The following is a 21,302-nucleotide window of genomic DNA, read 5'->3' on the forward strand; positions in this document are numbered from 1 at the left end:
CTCCATCAGAGAAAAGGAAGAGAGCTGAGGAAAGGAGCCCCATGTGCACCAACCAGCAGCCTAGTGGGCTGTGAAGTGTTTGTGGCTGCTGGTGCAGTTCTGGCAGGGTGGCTGGGCCCAGCCCATCATTGCAGGGCAGGGCTTTCTCTGCCGGGAGTGTGTTTGCAGCAGCCTGGGTGTGTGAGCCACCCTGGCACTCAAGGCAGGGGGAGCGGGATGGGGAGCGTGGCCAGCCTCGCTGTGGGGGCTGCGGCCTGCACTGTGTGGGGAGGGTGAAGGAGACACACCAAAAAGCTAGGTTTCTCCCTGGTTTTGGAGGAGGAGGAGCTCAGGGCTCCTCTTAATTCTGTGTTGCCTTGTTTCCTGGCTAGGTGAAGGGCTTGTCTGTGCTTGATAGCACTTGTTATTTCTTCTTTCTTGTTTGGTGGAGGAGGGGGGAAGGGAAGGTGAGGTACTTTCTGTTTAAAACCAGAAGTGTTTGTCATCTCCATCCACATACATTAACCCACACTGGAAGGCAATGTGAATGTCGTACTTCCTTTTGTAATCTGGGAAAGCTGTGGATGGATGAGTGCATCATCACAGGAATTGCTTTGTCCACTAGTGCTTTCACTGCTGTCCCGTTTTGCTTAGCTGGCCACCCTCCTCACCCTTCCTCTCTCAAATTTTCTGCTCCCTACTGCAGTACAACCAAGCATTACCCCTTTGTTTTCATGCTGACATGTGGCCAGCTGCACCCTGTCACGGTTCCAGCTTGCAGTGAGTTTTTGCACCCAGAATTACCTATGAGTTAGGCAGTAGCTGCTTCACACTGCTCTGTCTGTAAGCTGAAGTCCTGGATTTCCAGGCCCTCTTGGGAGAAGAGTATGGCTAGCTTTATCTAAACAGGGGCCATCAGACCACCTCACTTGAGAAGTGCTGTTAGAGCAGAGGGAGAGATGGCATGCTCTACATCTGATCCAGAGAGATGTGAAAGACCAGTAATCCCCAACAGCAGTAATGGTGAGGTTTCTGGGAGAGTTTGTGTAGCCTGCTAGAAGCTGGCCATTGCCAGATAGGCTCTTGTATGCTCATCTGTCATGTTATTGTCCTGACTACAAATACTAATTGAAAGTTTGCATTGGCTCGCTCAGCTCCTGGGGGTCTCCTGGGCTCTCTTCTGGTGGAGGGCCAAGCTGAACTGTACTGGGAGCATAACACAGCAGTGCTCCACAGGCACTCTCTTCCAGTAACTACTGGGCTTTTGTATGTAGCTCCTCCACATGTGAAGGCTACAGGTGTAGTCTGTCTTGTTTTATTATTTTCCCTCCCATCTCCATTAAATCCTTATTGCAGAGACATCTGTGTCTCACTACAGTGAACCAGCCTTCAAGCAGGAGCTTAACTGTTTCTCTGACTAGATGTGTAAATCCTCCTCCACTATCTCTGCAGAAGTTTGTCCCTTCTGCGTCAATTCTCAAAGCTTCTTGCTTGCTTTCCTTGAGGTGTGCAAACACCTGGCAGTAATATGATGAGACAAATCTCACTTGGCAGCTTCCAGTGTTGATCTGCTGTGCACCTCCCTCTACCTTGTCTCCCAATATCATCATGGAACTACTCCAAATACAGCTTTAAACTTGTCCTTTCACCTGTCCAAACTCCCTGCAACAGAGCCAGGGAAGTGGAAACTAGGTCTTTGAGCTTAATAAGAGGAAATTCAGTGTTGTGTACATCTGTAACAGCACAGTGAGCAAGAGGTCTTCTTCCCCTCGCAGAGCATGGGTTTGAGTTTTAGGATCTTGCTATTCAGACCTTTAGAGGCCACCCTGTCTTTATTAGTAGTAAGCCTGCCTTTGCCATCAGGTTGTGTCCAAGACCACTCATCTCCCTAAACAGTCCCTCTGTTCCTGGGGAGCCTGTTTTTGAAAACTGTCTGTATTAGGTGCGATAAGCAGTACTTAAGTCATGTAGCAGGGGAAACTCAAGTTGGGTAGCAGGAAGAGGTAAGAGCAGTGCAGCACAAGAGTGATCTGATGTGATCATGGAACCTTTGTTAAAGGAGGGGTAGGAATACCTGTTGGGGACAACGCAGGTAAAGTTGATCCTGTCTTGGACAAGGTGGCTGCTTATAAGTTTATGGCTCTGCTACTTTTTGTGCTCTGCCAAACTCTTGTTTCTGTGCTGCAACTTCTTCCTGACAGTCCTGTACCTTCCCATGTGCAACCATTTCAAAAGATGGTTTAGCAGCACCAAAGTAGTTGGCTATTAACTGGCAGAAGTAAGATGCGGCAGAGGCCCTGTGGGAACTTTCTGAATGCACATATCTCTTTGAAACATACTGTTTGTTGAAATTATAACTATTTACAACTACTTGCAGGAAAAAATCCAAATTGCTGAGTAATCCTGGTTTTGTAAGAAAGAGTATCTTTTCAATATGAAAAAAAAATAATTAAAGATTCAATGAGAAAAAAAATAATTCAGGAACAAAGTTAACATTTCCCTCCCCCTTTTTTTTTAAAGCTATAAGATGATGAAAATACCCTTGATTAAGGTGTATATCACACTTCAGTTCTAACTGCAGAGCACAGGTTCATTGCTTTCAGAGCAAGTGCTCTGTTTCTCTTGATATAAGGGAAAATATACGCTAAACCAGCTTTAAGGTCAGGCATGCCCTGGCCACGGAGTTAACTGAGACAATTAGTCCAGATGTAGTCATGCCCTTATTACTTTTTCCTGTCTGTGTGGGCTCAGAAAAAATTACTTGTGATTATAGAGCTACTCTAGCACAAGGAAACTGCCACTCAGAGATTTCTCCTTCCATGGAGAGGCTTTCCTTTCTCTGCTTGTGAGCCTCTCCAGTTGAAATTGTCACACATGCACACACCCCCAACAGCAGTTGACACTCTGGAAAAAATGGTATTCTTAAAATTGTAGGGAAGTTAGGAATGCCAGGGAAAGAAAAAGTTTATAGATTTAGTTGTCTGTTTAGAGCAAGAAAAATAATTTCTTTCCGCACAAGATCTGTGAACTCTCCAGAGTTCAAAAGCCTTGGGGCTTTTGTGCTGCTAGATAGATTGCAGGCTTTTACCTGAAGAAATGTGGAATGGTTTCTCTGACCAAAAGATGCAGGACTATGAATTCATGTCCGGAAACTTTGACAGCGGTAAGATAGGATGAAGGAGTAGAACACTGAAGTTTTGTTCAGGGAGAAGTCTGACTGTGTCTGCACATTGCAGCAGATCCTTCAGGGCTAAATGACAAACTCTGGTATGAATGCAAGGGTACCCAGTGTATGTGAAGCAGCCCGAAGCAGCAATTTATAAGCCATTTCTGATAAGCAGGGGATAAAGAATAGAGAATGCTGGAATGCTAGAGAAAGTGTCCCAAAAGCAGAAGAATAGGGAGGAGAGCCATAAGGTTTGTTTCTTTCTCATGTCTTTTCAGGTAGGGATTGTGGGTCATGGGATGGGTAGAAGCCAGAAAGATAAAAGCAGTGAATCAGATTCTACCATCCTTTTCACAGACGTTTCCCAAATGTACATTCCCTAGTGCTTTGTCATGTCTGAACTTCAGCTTCAGTAAAGGATGGGAAATTCCACTAAATCCTTTGGGAAACTGTCCAACGATCCTGACATGATTTTTTTTTTTTTTTTTAACTAAAAAGGTAATCTAAATGATCATCTATTTTCTCTTTAGTCTGTAGGTATGTCCACACACACTAGAGGTGGTTGTCTTAACCCATGTGGTTTAGAGCCTTCAAATATCTCGTCTTGTGTCGTGTCCTAGTTATGTGTTAATCAAATTCTTACATTCCTACTTCTTGCTAATCAATTCTTTTGATCATTTGCAATTAGGCCCTGTGTTGCACATACATACACAGAGATCTGTAAAGAGAGCCATCAGCTCCGAAGTACAGGCCTTTTTCCCTGTTGAAATCAAAGAGGTCTCTAAGACTCAGCTAGGCACTAGAAAAGGTCATGAGTATTTGTCCACCATGCCCCACAAAAAATAATGGAGATTTTGGTGATTTTCTTGTTCCCTGAATGCCTTCTGATATCCCCTTTGGGGTCTGAGATAGCTAGCCATGGCCAACACTTTTCATAAGTTGCACTGCAGCTGTTACAGAGAGATCAGCATCTCTGCTCTTTGACCAAAGGCACTTTCTGGATTTGTATGTAAAACTAAAAAGACACTAGTAGTTTTATTTTGGCATTACTCCCGTACTGCAGGCTTACATCAGGTGTTTGCCTAGCCTCAGTCTTAGTATTTATTTCCCAACTCTTATCACCCACTAGTATGAATTTTTGTTTTTTTTTCTCAGCTGCATTAGTGCCTGCTTTTAAAAGTCTCTTAAGCCAGTTAGATCCACTGTATCATTCTGTACTAGTAACAGAAAAATGCATTTTTCTTTAACAGAATGTATCACTGATGGAGTCTGAAGAAACCAGTGAGGGAGGTACCACTCCTCCAGAAGCCAGCAGCACCACTGGGGAAGCCTGGGATTCTGCAGCAATCGAAAGAGAGCATCATGCTCCTCGCACATCAGCTGAAATGAGCACCAGCCCATCTGACTCTGCAAAGGGAGCAGAGCTTAACACTCCCAAGGACTGCCATTCTGCTCCAGGGGAAGCAGCAGAGATGTTGGGCAGACCCTCTAACCCTCTACAAAAAGTGCCAGTAGGACTGAAACAAAAGCAAGGTGATGCAGAGCCTCAAAAGGGACTCTTAGAATTGGAAGAAGTGCTTTTAGAGGAGGGTGGACTGGATTGTTGTCTGAAACTTAAGCAAGTAGAGCTGGCTGACCTGGAAGGCAACCAGGACTCTTCCTCTCCCAGTACTCTCCAGGATGTGCCAGCCCCTGGCAACAGCATCCTGCAGGCTGTGGGCCTCAGCACTGAGTTTCCTCAGTGCCAGGCAGAACAGGCTTTTCATGGCTCAGACCCTCAGGCCCAGCATCTGAAATCTGCTTTGGTGGATGCCATTTCCTCTCAGAGGGAGACACCTAAGTGCTTCTTGGTGTGTAAAACTGTTTCAGAGGGGCATTATAAGGCTGAACCGCTTCTGGATAAGATCTCCACAGATTCTTTGCAGGAGGTTGATGCTGATGCAGAGCAGGAGCAAAGCAGCAACATAGTGGCATCGGCAACTAATGAGCAGCCTACCTCAGAGGAAGCAGTAGAGGACATGGGTAAACATTACTCTTCTGAAGATGTTAAGGAAAGCATAAGAGCACTCCAGGGTTTGGAAGAGAATACAGAGTCTTCCTCTTCCCCTCAACTGCTTTCCACTTTAACAGATGACAGCCAAATAAGTTCGCTACAAGTAGAAGGAAAGATCTCAGCTGGTGAAACAAAGAATAGCAGCATGGTCAAAGACCAGGGAACAGTAATAGTTCCTAAAGAAAACTCATCCACTTCCAAATGCCTTCATCTTGAAGATGATCACAGAAAAACAGAGGACAGACCTGCATCTCCAGCAGCGCGTGCCTTCCAAGTAAAGGGTACTGCTAAAAAAATTGAGGAATTGAATACTTCACAGCATAAGGAACCAGCACAGGAGGAGACAGTGTCTGAACTTCAGCAGGAAGAGAAGAAGAAAGAGTGCAAAGATCAGAATCTGCCAGAAGGCGGAAAATCTTTGGAGTGCAAAGATCAGAAAAACAAGGAACAAAGTGAGCAGGAACAACAACTGCAGAGAGAAGAGCTCAAACTGGAGGCACTATCATCAGCTTTCACGTTAGAGATATCTTCTGTTCTCAGGCATAATGTGGATTTGTGTGGTTTGGAGAATGTGTTTTTGACTGAGCAAACAGGTTCAGCATTTCCTCCTGGGGAGCCTGTCTCTGTGGGTCAGCATCCTGGTGAGGATGTACTGCTGAAAGCTCATGTCACAGAAGCAAGTTCTGGATGTCAGCCACCTGCTGTCAGCCCTCTGTCCTCAAATAATCTGAATCCAGTGGGTGAAGCATCAGTGGCACCTCCACAGACGTGCTGTATCTCTGACCAGGCAGAAGACCTAGAAGACTCTGGCCGCTTTTCCATCAGTGGTCAGGATGTGGGAGAAGCTGACTGGGATGACAGGACAAGACTGGGCAAGGAGGATGAGCGTAATGACAGGTATGGAAAGGCTGTCCAGAGGTTTTATAAAAGAGATGCTCCATTCCATGGAGAAGTGGCAGCACCTTCTAGTGCAGAGACTCTTCCAGCACACCCTTCCTCTGGTACCAAAAACTTGGAGCCACCTGAGCCTATAGATCCTCATCTCATTACAGAAAATTTGGTAAAAGCTGGGCTTCAGGACTTCATTCCAGCTTTACCCTCAGAGCTCACCTCTGTGGCTTCAGCATCTGGCCCACAGCAAGAGGGTGCTAATGTAACAGCTTTTATGACCCCTAAAGACTGTCCTGGTGCCAGCCTGAACAAACTGCTAGACTCTGTAGAGAAGCCAGCCAACCAAGCTGCTTCTGTGCAAGTGCAGGATGCAACATCAGGGGAAACTGCTATTGTAAGTACTGATGCAGGGAGGGGCAACACTTCCTGTGAACTCCTAACTTCTGAGGAAGGCTTCCATGAAGAATTTAGTGGCCCATCTTCTTTCTCTGTAATACACACGAGCTGTCTTCCTCTAGAGGGGAGCCTTCCTGAGGACAGGAGGACTATGGCTATCATTGCACGGCCTCTGGAAGCACCCCAAACACCAGGCAGAACTTCTACTCCCCTGAACCAGCCAGAGACAATTCAGCAAAAACCCCCAGAAAAAAGTGCCATTATTCAAGGAAAAGCAATGGGAGCAAATGTAGATCATGAAGCACAACAAATGCCTTTACTTGATCAGTCTGACTGCAGTTTAAACCAAAAAGATCCTGGATCCAGGATCTCCAGTGTCCTGAGCACCCTAATTTGGCCTTCTGAAGAAGATATGGTCCTTGCTGGTTCACAGCAAGAACAACCCCTGTCCCCTGTGTCCCACTCAAGCCTACCTCTGGTGTCTGAGCCTGATGCCAAACAGCTTCCTCATCCCCTTTCCCATGTCCAAAGCCCCAGTCAGGCTCAGGCCTCTGCACTAAGTGCAAATCACCTTGCCCAACCTCCAGCCCTTGAAAGTTACCAGCCTCTGGCTCCTGTGCCCCACTCCAGGCCACATCTCAACTGTAGTATGGACAATAATAAGTTACTAGGCATTCACCCTACTATAAGCCATCCTCTCCGGACTGCCGTCTCCGATTCTAACACTGTGGCCTCTGCTTCTGATGGAGAAGATGTAGCAGAGAAAGGTGCCCTTGTTCCAGTAACTAGAGAGTGCGATCTCGGTGACTCAGGTACCCACAATACAGAGACTTCTGATGACTCAGGGGTCAGTTTGTTGGCCAAAAGCTTTTCTGCTGTTGGAGATGAGGCATTGGCCAGCGGCTGTGACACCAGCCCTGAAACAACGGATCAGCACATGGATATACAGTGTGGAAAATCCTCACCTGATCACCCTTCTTGGCCCTCGCTGGAAGGCCTGATAACATCCACAGACTCCAAGAGCAGAGACTCTGCACAGCAACTTCCAATGCTAGCATTCACCAATCCAATCCACTTTCTCCGGCTCAGCCATCCATCACCACCAACCACCAGAACGACCTGCCAAGAAGAGGAGATCTCAGGAGAGCTGCAATGGGAGCAACAAACAGGCATCTTTGGTGTGGACACGAAGAACATCCAAGCTCCGTTGGCTATCACAGAAAAAACAGAAGATGAAAGGAGGGTCAAGCAAAAGCTGAAAGGAGAAAGAGGAGAACACCACTGGGTAGCTCAGCCAAAGGAGGAAATACCCAGACATTCACCCTTGGAAAAATCATCAAGTTGGCCAGACAAAAAAACGGTCATTGCACAGGAGCCAGCAGTCAATCAAGAAAACACAATTAAACGCCGAGTAAAAAGCAAGGACTGGCACCGGCAGGGCCTGAAGAGGTCATCAGTACCACCAGACATCTTGCAGGGTGAGTTCTCTCCTCCACTTCCCCCAACAAATATACTGCAGATACCAAAACTGTAGGACTAAATTAAATCGCAGTCTGATAAGAGAGGCATGATTGCTGAGAGCTTGGCATTGCTCTTGTGGCTTTCTGGTAATACTCCTCACTCCAGCCCTGTAGTCCCATTCCTGTGCTGCCCCAAGCTCCCCCCTCCCAGCTCTCCCCTAGCTCCTTTCTGCTGTCCTGTAACCAGTGCATCCTGCTTGTTCTCTGACTAGTGCTGCGCTCTGGGGCTCAGTCCTCTCATTTCACACTAACACCTGCAACAGAGAGCTTAGCTCACTTCACAGATCCCTCACTTCTCAACTTCGCATTCAGTTTCTCTTCTTGTCCTTTCTCCGTGTTTAATGATCTGTTGCCCTTATTCAGTAACATGGGCTATTTTGGCCTACCCGCAGGAATGAGTTTCTTGGTGGGGCTCAGTTCAGAGCTCCTGCTCGTCATCTCTGCTGCCATCACATGGCCGTTGCATTTTGCTGCACTTGTAGCAATCCATTTCCAAGCAGTAAGGGAAATGCATGCACACATCCTTAGTAGCCCATATCTGTTACGGCATGGTTTAGTTCCTTGTTTATTTGTTAACTCTCTTTATTTTGCAGCTGACACCTTTAGGTTCCAATTTGACCTTCTGAAAGAGATGATCTTCCTAAGAATGTAGGATTTGAGATTACAGATAAGAAAGCAAATTTGTCAAGTCTAAGGTCCCAACTTGCATAGAAGCCGAATCACTGATGTCATGAATGGAAAACATGCATCTTCTGTAAAGCAGGGCATTCAGACAGTACTTATTGTCAAGATGCATGTCTGTTCTTTATTATATCTTGCATGAACTTTAAACGTACTTGCTGCTTCTCAGCTCTTACTTAGTTTATTTTCCAAGCTCCACAACATGATAGATTTTTGGCACAGAGGAAAAGGGGGGGAGTTCTGAAGGCTGTAAATTATTTGGCAGCACTTAAGTCAAGATTTGTTCATGTAAATTCTGTAAATTCTTGGTTCCAAATTTTAAAACATTCAAGGCCAATGGCATTGTCTTTACCCTGACCCATACTTGCAGCTCGGTCTTTGGGCTTGCTTACTCCTCCTGTTTCCAATGAATTTTATATATGCACCGTATACATATATACACACACCGGTTTTATATAAACACCCTATTTAATTAAACCCCTCATAAAACAAAAGAAAAATACGTGCTTCCTCCGTTTTACATAAACAGAAGCTGAGTCAAACAGAATTTTGTGAATGCTCACATAGCACATAAATGTGAGAATTGGATTACAGCATTTATTCTCAGGCTGCAGCTCTTCTAAGACTCTTCGTAGGAGTGACTTTGTTAGATGTCCAGCATTTCTGCCCCAGAAGTCGCTGAGAGTTTTTGGGGCTTGGCATCTACACAAGACTTTCAGACATGACTAGTGACTTCAGGTCCATTGATACTCTGATGCATGGCCCGAGTTGCAGAAAGGGGAAAGACATCACCAAATAGAGCCTACTGGCAGTGTATTTGTTTGGGCAACTGAAGATGGAAGCTTTAGAGTTACTGTCATCTCTGAAAGTGTCAGCCTTATTCTTGGTATGAAAAGCAAATGTAACTAAGTAATAGTTGTAAAATGGAAGTCGTGTCAAGGATTATTAAAACCAGAAAGTTTCTGACCCAGAAATAAAGATCAGGAGGGCACCTGTGTTCCGACCTGAGACCACCACACCACTTAGGTGGGGTATAGGTAAGTGGTATTTGTGTATCATTAGGATTGTATTTCAACTCTGAAGTCTAACTTGTGTTTACTTTTTAATTGTCTTACATGTAGAAATCCCTTCTGTCCCTTCAGAGGAAGAAGCTCACAAGGCACACAAGGAACCACTAGTTAGTTCACAAACAGTTACGTTGCGGTAAGTCTCTCAAAGGCCCCTTAGAATTTGCCCCCATCCTGTTGAACAGACACCTGATGTTCTTCATTGTTCCTAGAGATATCAAAGATGATGATAAGGAGTAGAAAACTGTAATAAAATGACTTAGGCCTGTGTTTCAGTCTATGCTCTGTGAGAGGACCACATTGCAGCAGAAGTATTTCTGTCCCTTTAGGACAGTGTTTCCATCGAGCCAAACTTTATTCTTCGTTAAGTAAAGCATGTGGAGCTTGAACTTTTTGGAAAGAGATGCCAGATCTGTTACTAACATTTGGATAAGCCATCTCTGGCACTGTGTTCTTCATTTGCTCTTTGTTTCCAAATCTTTATTCCTTGACAGAGAGAAGAAACCTGCAGATGCAATGGAGAACTTCAAACGTCGGCACTCCAAACTGATCAACTCCTGTAAGTACCTTCTGTCTGAAGTGCGGGGCAGACCTCTCTCCTCCATCACCTCTCACCCTTGCAGTGAGTACAAAGGAGAGGGTCTCCTGCCACATGGCAGCAAGGAGGGGGCATTAGAGAATGGTGTTCAGGTGGAGACAGTGAAAGCAGAGTCCTGCAGTACACTCAGGCAGATGGTGAGCTTTGCTTATAGCGGGTGCATGTGGTCTAATGTATTCAGTTATCCTAATCTGAGACAGTAACAGAGTTTTCTCCAGACTGAAGCAGATGACAAATAGCTGCTGTAGAAAGCATAAATGTATATGCCTCTCTTCACAGCAAGATTGCTGTATCAGGAGTACAGTGATGTGGTTCTCAACAAGGCCATTCAAAGCCAGAAGAGAGTGGATTCTTTCGCAGAGGATATAGAGTCAAGTTTCCCAAGCTCCCCAAGGCTACGGAGGAAAGTGCTGTCTCCCCAGGACTCATATTTTCAACGTCTGTCAGTCTCATCTAATGCGTCCCTCTGGCAGGACATCCCCATGATACGGGGCAGCAGAATACTACTCAATATGTCCCGTGACGAGCAGAAGCTGCAGGAGGTAATGGAGAGATGTAACAACGTAGATGGGTGGTCTGTAGTCAAGAAAAGTGTCCCCAGAAGGGGGGCACTTGTTAAAGTGGAGAGCAAAAATGTCTGATGTGGGAATGCAGGTGCTTGAATACAGTGGTCACCTCTACCCATGTATAGCAGTATGGGGGTGTGGTACCAGTGCTTGTGAAGTAGTACAGTGCTGAAGTTCAGAATTGTAAAGAAAAGAAGCACTGAAGGACAGACTCTAGACTATATCAGTAACTTCATGAAAACAGACATGGGAAATTAGAACGAGATAAAACAAGGAATTTTGAGCATGTTCAATGCAAAAGAGAATATTAAAGTAGAAGACTTCCAGTATTCTCACACACAAGCTTATGAGAGATGCTAATAAAACCACAGTGAATTGTAGTTCCTGTGATAGAGTGCGAGTTTACCAAATAGACCTGTGTAAGTTGCAGGGCTGAGAGGAAACAGGAAGAAGTATGGGTTCAGCAAAATGGCACATAGAGAAACTGGGAAAGGAAAATAAGAGGAACTGAAAAGCGTGTGGGAAGACCCAGAGAAACAGGTGAAAACAACAGCACGGGAAACACGATGAAGGAGAAAAACATGGGTGATGCACATGCTGGGAAATTTGTGACAGCATGTAAAACAAGGAACCTAGTGAAAGTGGAGTTGGGGGGGAATAAAAAGTAAAATGAGAGCAGGTAGCTATTTTTCTTTTAAGTCATACCACAAGCCTGTCTGTCTTTAGAAAGACAGGCTATATATAATGGCATGCTTGTCCTTCATTCCTAAGGCTTCTCTTTTGTATTTATGTGCTACTTACATTATGTGCTAGGAGGCTTTCTTGCTTTGCTCCTGTCTGTTCTCTGTAAGACTCCTCACAAACTTGCCTAGTCTACTGATGCTGTGCTCCCTTCTTTCATCTCTCAAGGCCAAGTTTGAGTTGATAATATCTGAGGCATCATACCTGCGCAGTTTAAATGTGGCAGTGGATCACTTCCAGCGATCAGCAGAGCTCCAGGCAATGCTCACCAATCAAGAGCGTCAGTGGCTTTTCTCCCGCCTTCATGATGTACGCGATGTCAGCGCCAGGTGAGATATAGCCCTTCCATGTCTAACACCCTCCATGAAGCATAGACACAGCCAGTCATTTCCATCAGTAACATCTCTCACTCCTGTTCCACGTGTTCGCTGACCTTCAAGGTAGATACACACATACACATAGCACTTTGTGATTGCATACCAACGCTGCCCTGAAAGGAACATTCATCTTTTTAGGTGACAAGGGAATATAAATCTTGGTGTTAAGTCCCAGAGCTCATTGCAGAAGATCAAAATGTTCAAAATGCTACTGTAGCCATGCCCTGTTGGCTTCAGCTACAACTAAACTTGACTAGACCTCAGCCCAAACCAAACGCAGCTCCTGCCAAATAGAAGACAAGAAGCAGCTGCACGAGCCCTGAATAAAACAAACAAACAAACAAACAAAAAACAACCAAAAAACCAAAGGGGAAAAAAAAAAAGAAAAAAGAGGGGGAGGGAGGGGAAGTAAGTTACAGCCATCACTTGACAGAACCTAATGTGAATCAATTGAGCATAAGTCATAAAATGTAGACGTAACCCCATATGTAAAGAATCCTGTATGTTGTAGGATTCTGTTCTGCTTTTCTCCTGCAAGGCTTGGCTACATATATCACTAAGGTAGTAAAGTTTGCTGCTATCTCTTCCATTTCTACTAGTGGGATTATTCTGGTGATGTCTTAATTCTCAGTTGTTTCCTGACCACGCCTTCAGAAGTATGCCCTCTCAAGAAGAGAGGTCTTTTGCCTCTTTTTCTTCTTACCTGATATCTAGCCCTAAATTGTCATTGTACAGGCATTATGCTCTCCTTAGAAGTAGAGAGCTGTCCTGTGCTTATATGTGGGCTGTCAGGATTTTAGAGGACTGAAGACATTTCTGCTTTACTAAATGACACTGGTATTTCCCTCTCCTTTTATGGCACCACAACCATGTGCTGCAGTTTTCTCTTTGACTTGGAGGAGAAATTTGAGGAGGACATATTCACCTTCCACGTGTGTGATGTGGCTCTGAAACATGCCCCTGAGTTCCGCAGGGTGTATCTACCATATGTAACAAACCAGACATATCAGGAGCAAACCTTCCAGCGGTTACTGTAAGTTTTTTCATTTATTGCACCCTTCCCCCTTACTTCCTTGCTGCACCTCGACTGTTCCTTCTTTGAAATGGTGGGGAATGCAGCAGCTATAGGCTTTTGGCCAGTGCTCACACTACACCCCCAGAAGAACAGGCAGGAACCTTCTTCAATTCGTTGGCATTTGGGACAGTAGGACAGAGCTACTGCAGGCTCGTCTTCCATAGCATTGGAAAGGGAAAGGATAATTAATAGTCACTTCTATTGCAACCTATTTTCTCTGTCTACTCTCTACTGAAGAGAGAAAAAAAGACTGTCCTGAATAGCAGTTTTTAGTCTGTGGTTTTCAGACTAAGAACTGGAAAGTGATAATTTCAAGTGAAACTCAACCTCAATCATTCTGTGATTGTGCAATCAAGAAAAATATGGCTGCTGTCAGTAAGCCTTAACTGGCTATCCAGGAGCCCTTAAAATGGATTGAAAATCATGGGGCCAGAGAACACCGTCAGTCTCTCGCTCTGGGAGGTAGAGTGGAACATCTTGTCCTCCTTTTCTGTACCCAGTGGCACAACCAAGCATTGCTTAGGCATGGACCCAGTCCTAAGCAAGGTTTCCTTGCCATTTCTGCACTGCTTCCCTTCATAATAACCCAATTCTAGTGAAGCTACAGTGGTTCCAGGAGAAGACTCTGTTCCCAACAGGCTATGAAGGCACCGTCTCTGGGTGCTGCAGACTGGGAGAGATCTAGTCTTGCAATTGATTCCCTTCGGGGAAGTCTCAGTTTCACACAGAAAGGACCTCCAGAATATTGTCTAGGGCACCATCTACTGGGCCTACAACTTTCTTCCCTATCTCTTCAAGGATATGGTATTGGCTACTCTAGTGGCTGATGCTACTCTCATACCATTAGCCTTTTATCTGCTACTGCCCAACATGGAAAGCTGGATGGCAGTGGCTATGTCTAAGAGGGTGAGAGATGTTAGCAGGGGAACGCAGGTCCCCTCAAGAGTAGCAAGAGAGAGGAGGCAGCTGTTTCCAGACCCTGGACGCAGCCCCTGGAGCTGCTGAGTAAGGAAAGAATACAAATCATGACTGTCTCTGTGAAAGGTGTCTTACTGATGGGGGGAATCGAAACGTAGATCTTGCTTCTGGCTTTTATTCCGGAGGGCTGAGGCACAAAGACGAAAGATACAATAACAGTTGTACTTCTGTCCTTTTATAGCTGTTAGAAACCCATACTTGCTCTTCCTCAGCAGTGGCACGGTTTCTTGACATCTCTTGCCCCAGGGACAAAACCTGACTGTTGGGAGTACTCCAACACTCACAAAAAATCTGATATTAGGAAGACTGTATATTTGCTCTGATGCCTGGATGTCTTCTTTCTTTGCCATTCCCACAGAAATGGAAATGCAGGGTTCCAGCAAGTCCTGGAGAGACTGGAAAGTGATCCAGTATGCCAGCGCCTTTCACTTAAATCCTTCCTCATACTCCCTTTCCAGCGTATCACTCGACTCAAACTCCTCCTACAGGTAACTGTGTTGATTCTCTGCTTTCATACAGTTTCTCTCAAGCTGACCCTTTCAGTCCGAAAGTCATATGAATATGACCAATAAATAGCTCCAAGCAGTGGGTGGAAGGACTGCATACAGCCCTTCGTGTTGCATCTGTGACAAGTTTGGCAAAATGCTCTAAAGCCACTCTGTTGCATATATTGTGAATATACCTTTGCAAAAACAAACCTGTTTGTTATCGTTCAAAATGCCTTCTGTGTATTAGACCAGCATCATAAACTGGATATGATAGCCTCTGTGAGGCAGTGCAGTTTGCGTAGTGGTTAGGACTGTTGCAACACTTACTTCAGTTGTATTCTAAGAAAAAAATTATGTAGTCATATCAGAACATGTTGATTTACATTTTTTTGAACTTTTTTGGCTTCTTGCTAGGAAAACAAAGCAAGGGTTCCTTGACTGCCCGCTGGAAGACAATCTGTCTTTACTCTTTGCCTGCAACATTGACCAATAGGAACCTTCCAGACAGGGAACCAGCAAGACCCTAATGAATGAAATTTGACCTCTTTCTATGAAATTATTCTTTTTGATTATTTGAGCTTTTTTTGAACTGGAGAAAGAGTATTAGGCAAAGAACAATTATATATGCAAGGCTGTTGATGTAGGAGGCAACCATTAATCCAAGCACAATGTAACTTGTACATGGTAGTTGATGCAATGAGGTTTTCAGGGATGGCCTGTTCAAGGCAGCCTATCAGTGACATACTGCATCTCAAATTTCTGGCCTTGTTATCTCCACATCTCATCACCTACTACTGCTCTAGTCTTCTTTGAAGCTGGCATCTTAGTGTCTCCTACCCCTCCCAGAGTGAAGCTGGCATCTTAGTGTCTCCTACCCCTCCCAGAGTGAAGCTGGCATCTTAGTGTCTCCTACCCCTCCCAGAGACATATGTCCAGCTTTCCCTGTCTGCATTATGAAAAACATCTTCTCTCATACAGAATATCCTAAAGAGAACTCGGCCGGGGTCTGAGGAGGAAGTGCAGGCAACACAGGCCTACGATGCACTTGAAAAGGTAAGGCTGTCAGTGTGTTCTGCAGCCCTGCAGAAAGGGATCAGGGGGTTTTGGTTGATGGTACACTCAATATGAGTCAATAATGTGCCCTGGCAGCCAAAGGGGATGACTGTATGCTGGAGTGCATAGCTAACTGGTTGAAAGAAGCAATTGTCCCACTATACTCAGCTTGAGTACTGCATGCAGTTTTGGGCTCCACAGTATAAGGAGAATGTAAAAATATGAGAATATGTCCAAAAGATGGCAACAAAGATGGTGAAAGGACTACAGGGTGTGATTTATGAGGGGCAGCTAAGGATAATAGGTTTGTTTATCTTAAAGGAGACTGATGGGGGACCTCATTGTTGTTTACAACTTCCTCATGAAGAGAAGCAGAGAGCTTCTTCTGGTGCTCTTCTTTCTGGTGCCCAGTGATAAGATGCGAGGGAATGGTTTAAAGCTGCATCAGGGGAAGCTCAGATTGGATATTAGGAAAAAGTTATTCACTGGGAGTGTGGTCAAGCACTGGAACAAGCTCCCCAGGAAAGTAGTCATGGCCCCAAGCCCGATGGTGTTCAAGAAGTGTTTGGACAACGCTCTTAGATATCTGGTTTAACTTTTAGGTTTCCCTGTGTGGAGTCAGGAGTTGGACTCAATGATCCTTGTGGGTCCTCTCCAACTCAGGATATTCTGTGATTCTCCACAGCCATGCTGCATCACACAGCTGCCAGGGCACCTAAGTGGCCCTGTCCTTTTTATTGATTCTCACCATTGTTGAGGGCTTTTGTCATTGATCCTCACCAGTAACAAATTCATGTGTTCACATGACTCTCCTGCATGTGCAGTGGTAGCTGTGAGCAGAAAGCACTGAAGCAGGAGCCAGCTGGGATGTGACTGAACCTGCACCAATGATGTCAAACTACTTTTTTCAGGACTCACTTTTTCCAGTCTCCTAACCACCATTCCCCCTTTGTGTTCCTTACCTTTGTCTCTAATTATTGATCAACTACTACCCTAGCCCCCACAAGAAAATATTCCTAAAAATATTGGCAAGACATTATCACATCCCTTCCTCTATCCTATTTATTACAGATGCAAGATTTGTCTTCTGGGACAACCTGTTATCTGGAATTTGTACAGTGGCATAAGCTAGACTTGTCCTAGCTAGCTCCTGCTCTGTGTAGTGATGATTTGAACTTCTTGGGATTGTCACTCTCTTTCTTACAATCCCTCCCCTATTCTCTACCTAAAGACCAGTTCAACATGATGCATACCTGCTTAAAACTTTTAGGGTTGCACCTGCCTGCTGCACAGCTCCCAAAACACTGCAGTCTGAGGTGAGTGGGCAAGATGTCATACACTGAAATCCTTAGTCTCCAGCTGTGCTCAAGCCAGCATTATCTCTGTGACATCTTATCCAGCTGCCCTGTATTACCTCAGGCAGCTATGTAGGCTGCTTACAGGCTGAAGAAATTCTGTTTCATTGTGTCCTGTCCTCGCAGTTGCTAGCAACAAGCTCTGGTTTGTGGAAAAATTGGGGCTGATGTCTATCTAATCAGCCTCCTGTGTTTACAGTGGAGCATCTAATAAGAGCTACTTCCAAATGACCAACAATTCAACCTGAAAGGAGAGAGATGTCTCTAGTATCCTCCCCTCCCCCCAGTATCCCAAAGGTAAAACAATACACAGAGACTTCATTTAAATAGTACCTTCCTTAAGAAAGAAGGTATGGAGAAGTTTAGTATGCCTGCCTGGAAAAATACTTTTTTTGCAGGAGGATGCCTAAGGAACTGTCACTTACACTGACTCTTGAGGGGCTCCTTGGACTAGTACTGATCCCACCAGGCAGTTCTACTCCTGCCTCATTGATCATCTGTTTTCCTCTGTAGCTCATCAAGGATTGCAATGAAAATGTCCAGCGCATGAAGAGCACTGAAGAGCTGATCTACCTCAGCCAGAAGATTGAATTTGAGTGCAAGGTGAGCTCGTCCGTTCCCTGGGCCTTCCTATAGCCTAATCTATTTTCTCTTTTTCCTCACAAAGTCACTTGTGCTTGCTTTTTGCTTTCCTCTCCAATATAAACAGAACTGTTGAACCAGAATATCACACACAGGTCAGCTCTTCATCAGTGTTTCCCTTGCCCAATCATTTGTGTCAGCCTTCAGCTGAAGGTACCTACCATGACTTATACTCCTGTCCATCTGGAGAGATGAAAGCACACTTCCTTTAGAGAAAGGCAAAAATACAAATCCAAAACTCATGGATACCAATTTCCTTGTACACACTTGACATAAATGTTCACTTCTGTCTTGCAGATATTCCCACTCATCTCACAGTCGAGACGACTTGTGAAGTGTGGTGAGTTGACAGCACTGGACTTCAACACTCTGAGTCCAAAATGGAAAGTCACCACCCGTCCCATCTACCTACATCTTTTCAATGACTGTCTGCTCCTGTCTCGGCCCAAGGAGTGAGTGCTTCAACACAATTCTTGCTGCCCCTTCTAAAATACCTGTCTCTTTCTGGGTCTGTGCTTTGGTGAAAGAGTCCTTTCCCTCTGCCTGCCAGCAAGTGGCAGCATTTGTCAAGTCACTCTCCTAACCCTACATTATGTGAGTATCATGCAAGTATGTGGAATACGATAGTCCCAACTCGTAATTACAACGTATGATAATACAACAAGATATCTTCTGGTCCCTAGTGCAACACTTCTATTCTGCCTTTCCATCTCTATAATGTGAAATGCTTTAATAATAACCATTTATTCTAGTTTTACTTGGTAAATAATTTGTTCCTAAAGGACAGTATGAAGATCAGTGAATGTGCAAATCACTGGTTTGTCAAGAAAGTAAGAATTGTTGGTTGAGCATGTTGGGGTTTTAGGAGGGGGGGTGTGCTTTTGTTTTTAAGCTGTAAGCTATCAAATAAAATCCTGACAGGACAGAGCTTAGTATTTCTACTTTTTTTTATTAAGTCCCCTCTCCTCTGGCCTTCTGAGACTTCTTGCAAGAACAAATCTTAAGGTGCCTGAAGCAGATGAAGACTCATTGAAAGCTCTTTGTTTACCTGACATCAGAACATGACATGAACTCACTTTGTAACCCTCATAACCTTAAAACTCACTACTTGTTTTGTTCTTCCTCTTTACCTGCAGGGGTGGACGTTTTGTTGTGTTTGATCATGCTGCTTTCTCAGATGTGCGTGGGGAGAAGTGCGAGGTGAAACTGCATGGAACAAACAAAAATGTTTTCCGTCTCTTTCTACTTCAGAATAACCAGGGAAAAAGAGTGGAGTTTTTGTTTCGTACAGAGACACAGTAAGAACTCAAGGTTACCCTCAGTATATCCCATTACCATAGCCAGACACCTCCTAGACGCCTGATGGTTGTCCCTCAGCTACTGAAATATCAAATGCAGCTGCTGAGCAGAGGACTTGAAAAACATCCTTTTGTCATAACAAGCCCCTAATGAACCACCTTGCTCCTCTCTCATCATAGCTACTCATACAATACTACCACGTTATGTCATATCATCAGCCTCCAAAAATGGGAGGTTTTGCCTCTTCCCATCCCCATTGTCCACTTCCTCTTTCTCTGATTTCCCCAAGTATCCCCGTCCTGACCCCTCCTGTGAGAAAACCTGTACACACACACACGCATTCCCTTCATCAGACTTCTGTCCCTCGCATTGAATCCTGACAACTACCTGATGATGTTTTCCAGCAGTGAGAAGCTGAGGTGGATCTCTGCTTTGGCTCCTCCGCGAGGAGAACTGGACCTGCTGGAATGCCCTGGTGAGACTGCTCTGCTTCTACAGCAATGGGGGTGGTCTGGCTCAAAGGAGTTGGAGTCACTGTAAGGTGGAACGTCCCAGAAATTACTCCAAGGCAGAACACTTACCTTTTTTTAAATAAAGAAAGTATTACAGAATCACAGAATCATGGAATTTTCAGAGTTGGAAGGGACCTCCAGAGATCATCTAGTCCAACTCCCCTGCTAAAGCAGGATTGCCTAGAGCACATTACTCAGGACTGCATCCAGGCGGGTCTTGAAAATCTCCAGGGAAGGGGACTCCACAACCTCCCTGGGCAGCCTGTTCCAGTGCTCTGTCACCCTCACCGTAAAGAAGTTTTTCCGTGTATTTGAACGGAACTTCCTGTGTTTTAACTTGTGCCCATTACCCCTCAGTCATGTCACTGGGAACCATTGAAAAGAGCCTGGCTCCATCCTCCTTCAACCCACCCTTTAGATACTTGTATGCCATAATAAGGTCTCCCCTCAGCCTTCTCTTCTCCAGGCTAAAGAGTCCCAGCTCTCTCAGCCTTTCCTCATAAGGGAGATGCTCCAATCCCTCAGTCATCTTTGTTGCCCTTCGCTGGACTCGCTCCAGCAGTTCCCTGTCCCTCTTGAACTGGGGAGCCCAAAACTGGACACAGTATTCCAGTTGTGGCCTCACCAGTGCAGAGTAGAGGGGGAGAATGACCTCCCTCGACCTACTGGCCACACTCTTCCCTATGCAGCCCAGGATTCCATTGGCCTTTTTGGCAACAAGGGCACATTGCTGGGCCATGGATAATTTACTGTCTACTAGGACCCCCAGATCCTTCTCCTCCGAGCTACTTCCCAGCAGGTCCGCCCCTAACCTATACTGGTGCTTTGCATTCTTCCTCCCCAGGTGCAGGACCTTGCACTTGCACCTTGCACTTCATGGGCTTTCCCTCAGTGCCCGGTTCTGCCAGTTATCTTACCTATTTTTACTCCTCATATCAGGTACAAGACCTGTAGTCTCCCTTCCAGTTCTCTGCTCTTTAATGTTTGGGCAGTCCTTTATCCCCTACCTCCTTTAGGGCTGTTGCACACAGGTTTACCGTTGCTTGCTAGTATACCATTATGATCTTTCCTCCCCTTTAGATGCACCACAGGTTCAATGCATAAAGACTTACAAGGCTCGGGAAAACGATGAGCTGGCTTTGGAGAAAGCAGATATCATCATGGTTATGCAGTACAGCAATGATGGTGAGCAGAATGAACAATGGCTATCTTAAATTGCGGGTAGGAAGTTACTCTGGTAGTGTAAAGCTTTAACAACACAATCTGGTTTCAGAAGTAGCCTCTCATTCCTGAATGTTGGATTGAGAGGATGAAGGGACTCTTCATATTCACTATTTGGAAGATGAAAGGGGATCTTCTTTGACCTTATGGCCTTATTGGAGGGGGCTTTTTGGGAAGAATCAAAAAATGTTTGACTATTTTGTGTCATGTTGTGCTTTTCCCTACACCACAGGATGGATGGAAGGAGTAAAACTTTCAGACCGGGAGAGAGGCTGGTTCCCCTCAGAACACGTGGAACTCATCTCCAGCAAACATGCACGGCAGAAGAACCTAAAGGAGGAACAACGTGTGAAGAATGCCAAGCAGCAGGTCTTCTGCAAGAAATAAGACTTTATTTGGACCTGTACAGTCTCCCTGCCATGGGGAAACTTTTTTGTGTCGTGCCTCAGAAGAAACACCTCTGCAAAGAGCATAATGCAGCATTTTGACAGAACCAGGTGCTTTTTGCCAAAGAAAGCGGGAATTCAATCAGGAAAAATCATTCACTTCCTCTGTGTCACCAGGACTACAGCAGCAGTAGGAGGAAAAAAAGTTGCATGTATTGCTTGCTTTGTGGTAGTAGGGAGGGACTTTAATGGGACAGA

The 21,302-nt window shown here is 45.1% G+C and overlaps 1 protein-coding gene across 1 annotated transcript; it reads left to right on the top strand.

The window, feature by feature from the left end:
• Positions 1–3,075: 3,075 nt before the first annotated feature.
• On the top strand, positions 3,076–21,052 carry LOC309670925 (uncharacterized protein; the record flags this gene model as incomplete). Its single annotated transcript, XM_082482064.1, has 16 exons — positions 3,076–3,142; positions 3,834–3,889; positions 4,396–7,963; positions 9,808–9,889; positions 10,248–10,312; positions 10,631–10,893; positions 11,827–11,987; positions 12,916–13,068; positions 14,447–14,576; positions 15,555–15,629; positions 17,498–17,587; positions 17,924–18,078; positions 18,763–18,924; positions 19,330–19,400; positions 20,518–20,622; positions 20,891–21,052. 16 exons carry the CDS (start codon positions 3,076–3,078, stop codon positions 21,043–21,045), a joined length of 5,358 nt encoding a protein of 1,785 aa, XP_082338190.1. The 3' UTR covers positions 21,046–21,052.
• Positions 21,053–21,302: the final 250 nt, after the last annotated feature.

The sequence above is a fragment of the Vanellus vanellus genome, assembly GCF_965231255.1.
Source record: "Vanellus vanellus genome assembly, chromosome: 1".
NCBI classification, from domain to species: domain Eukaryota; kingdom Metazoa; phylum Chordata; class Aves; order Charadriiformes; family Charadriidae; genus Vanellus; species Vanellus vanellus.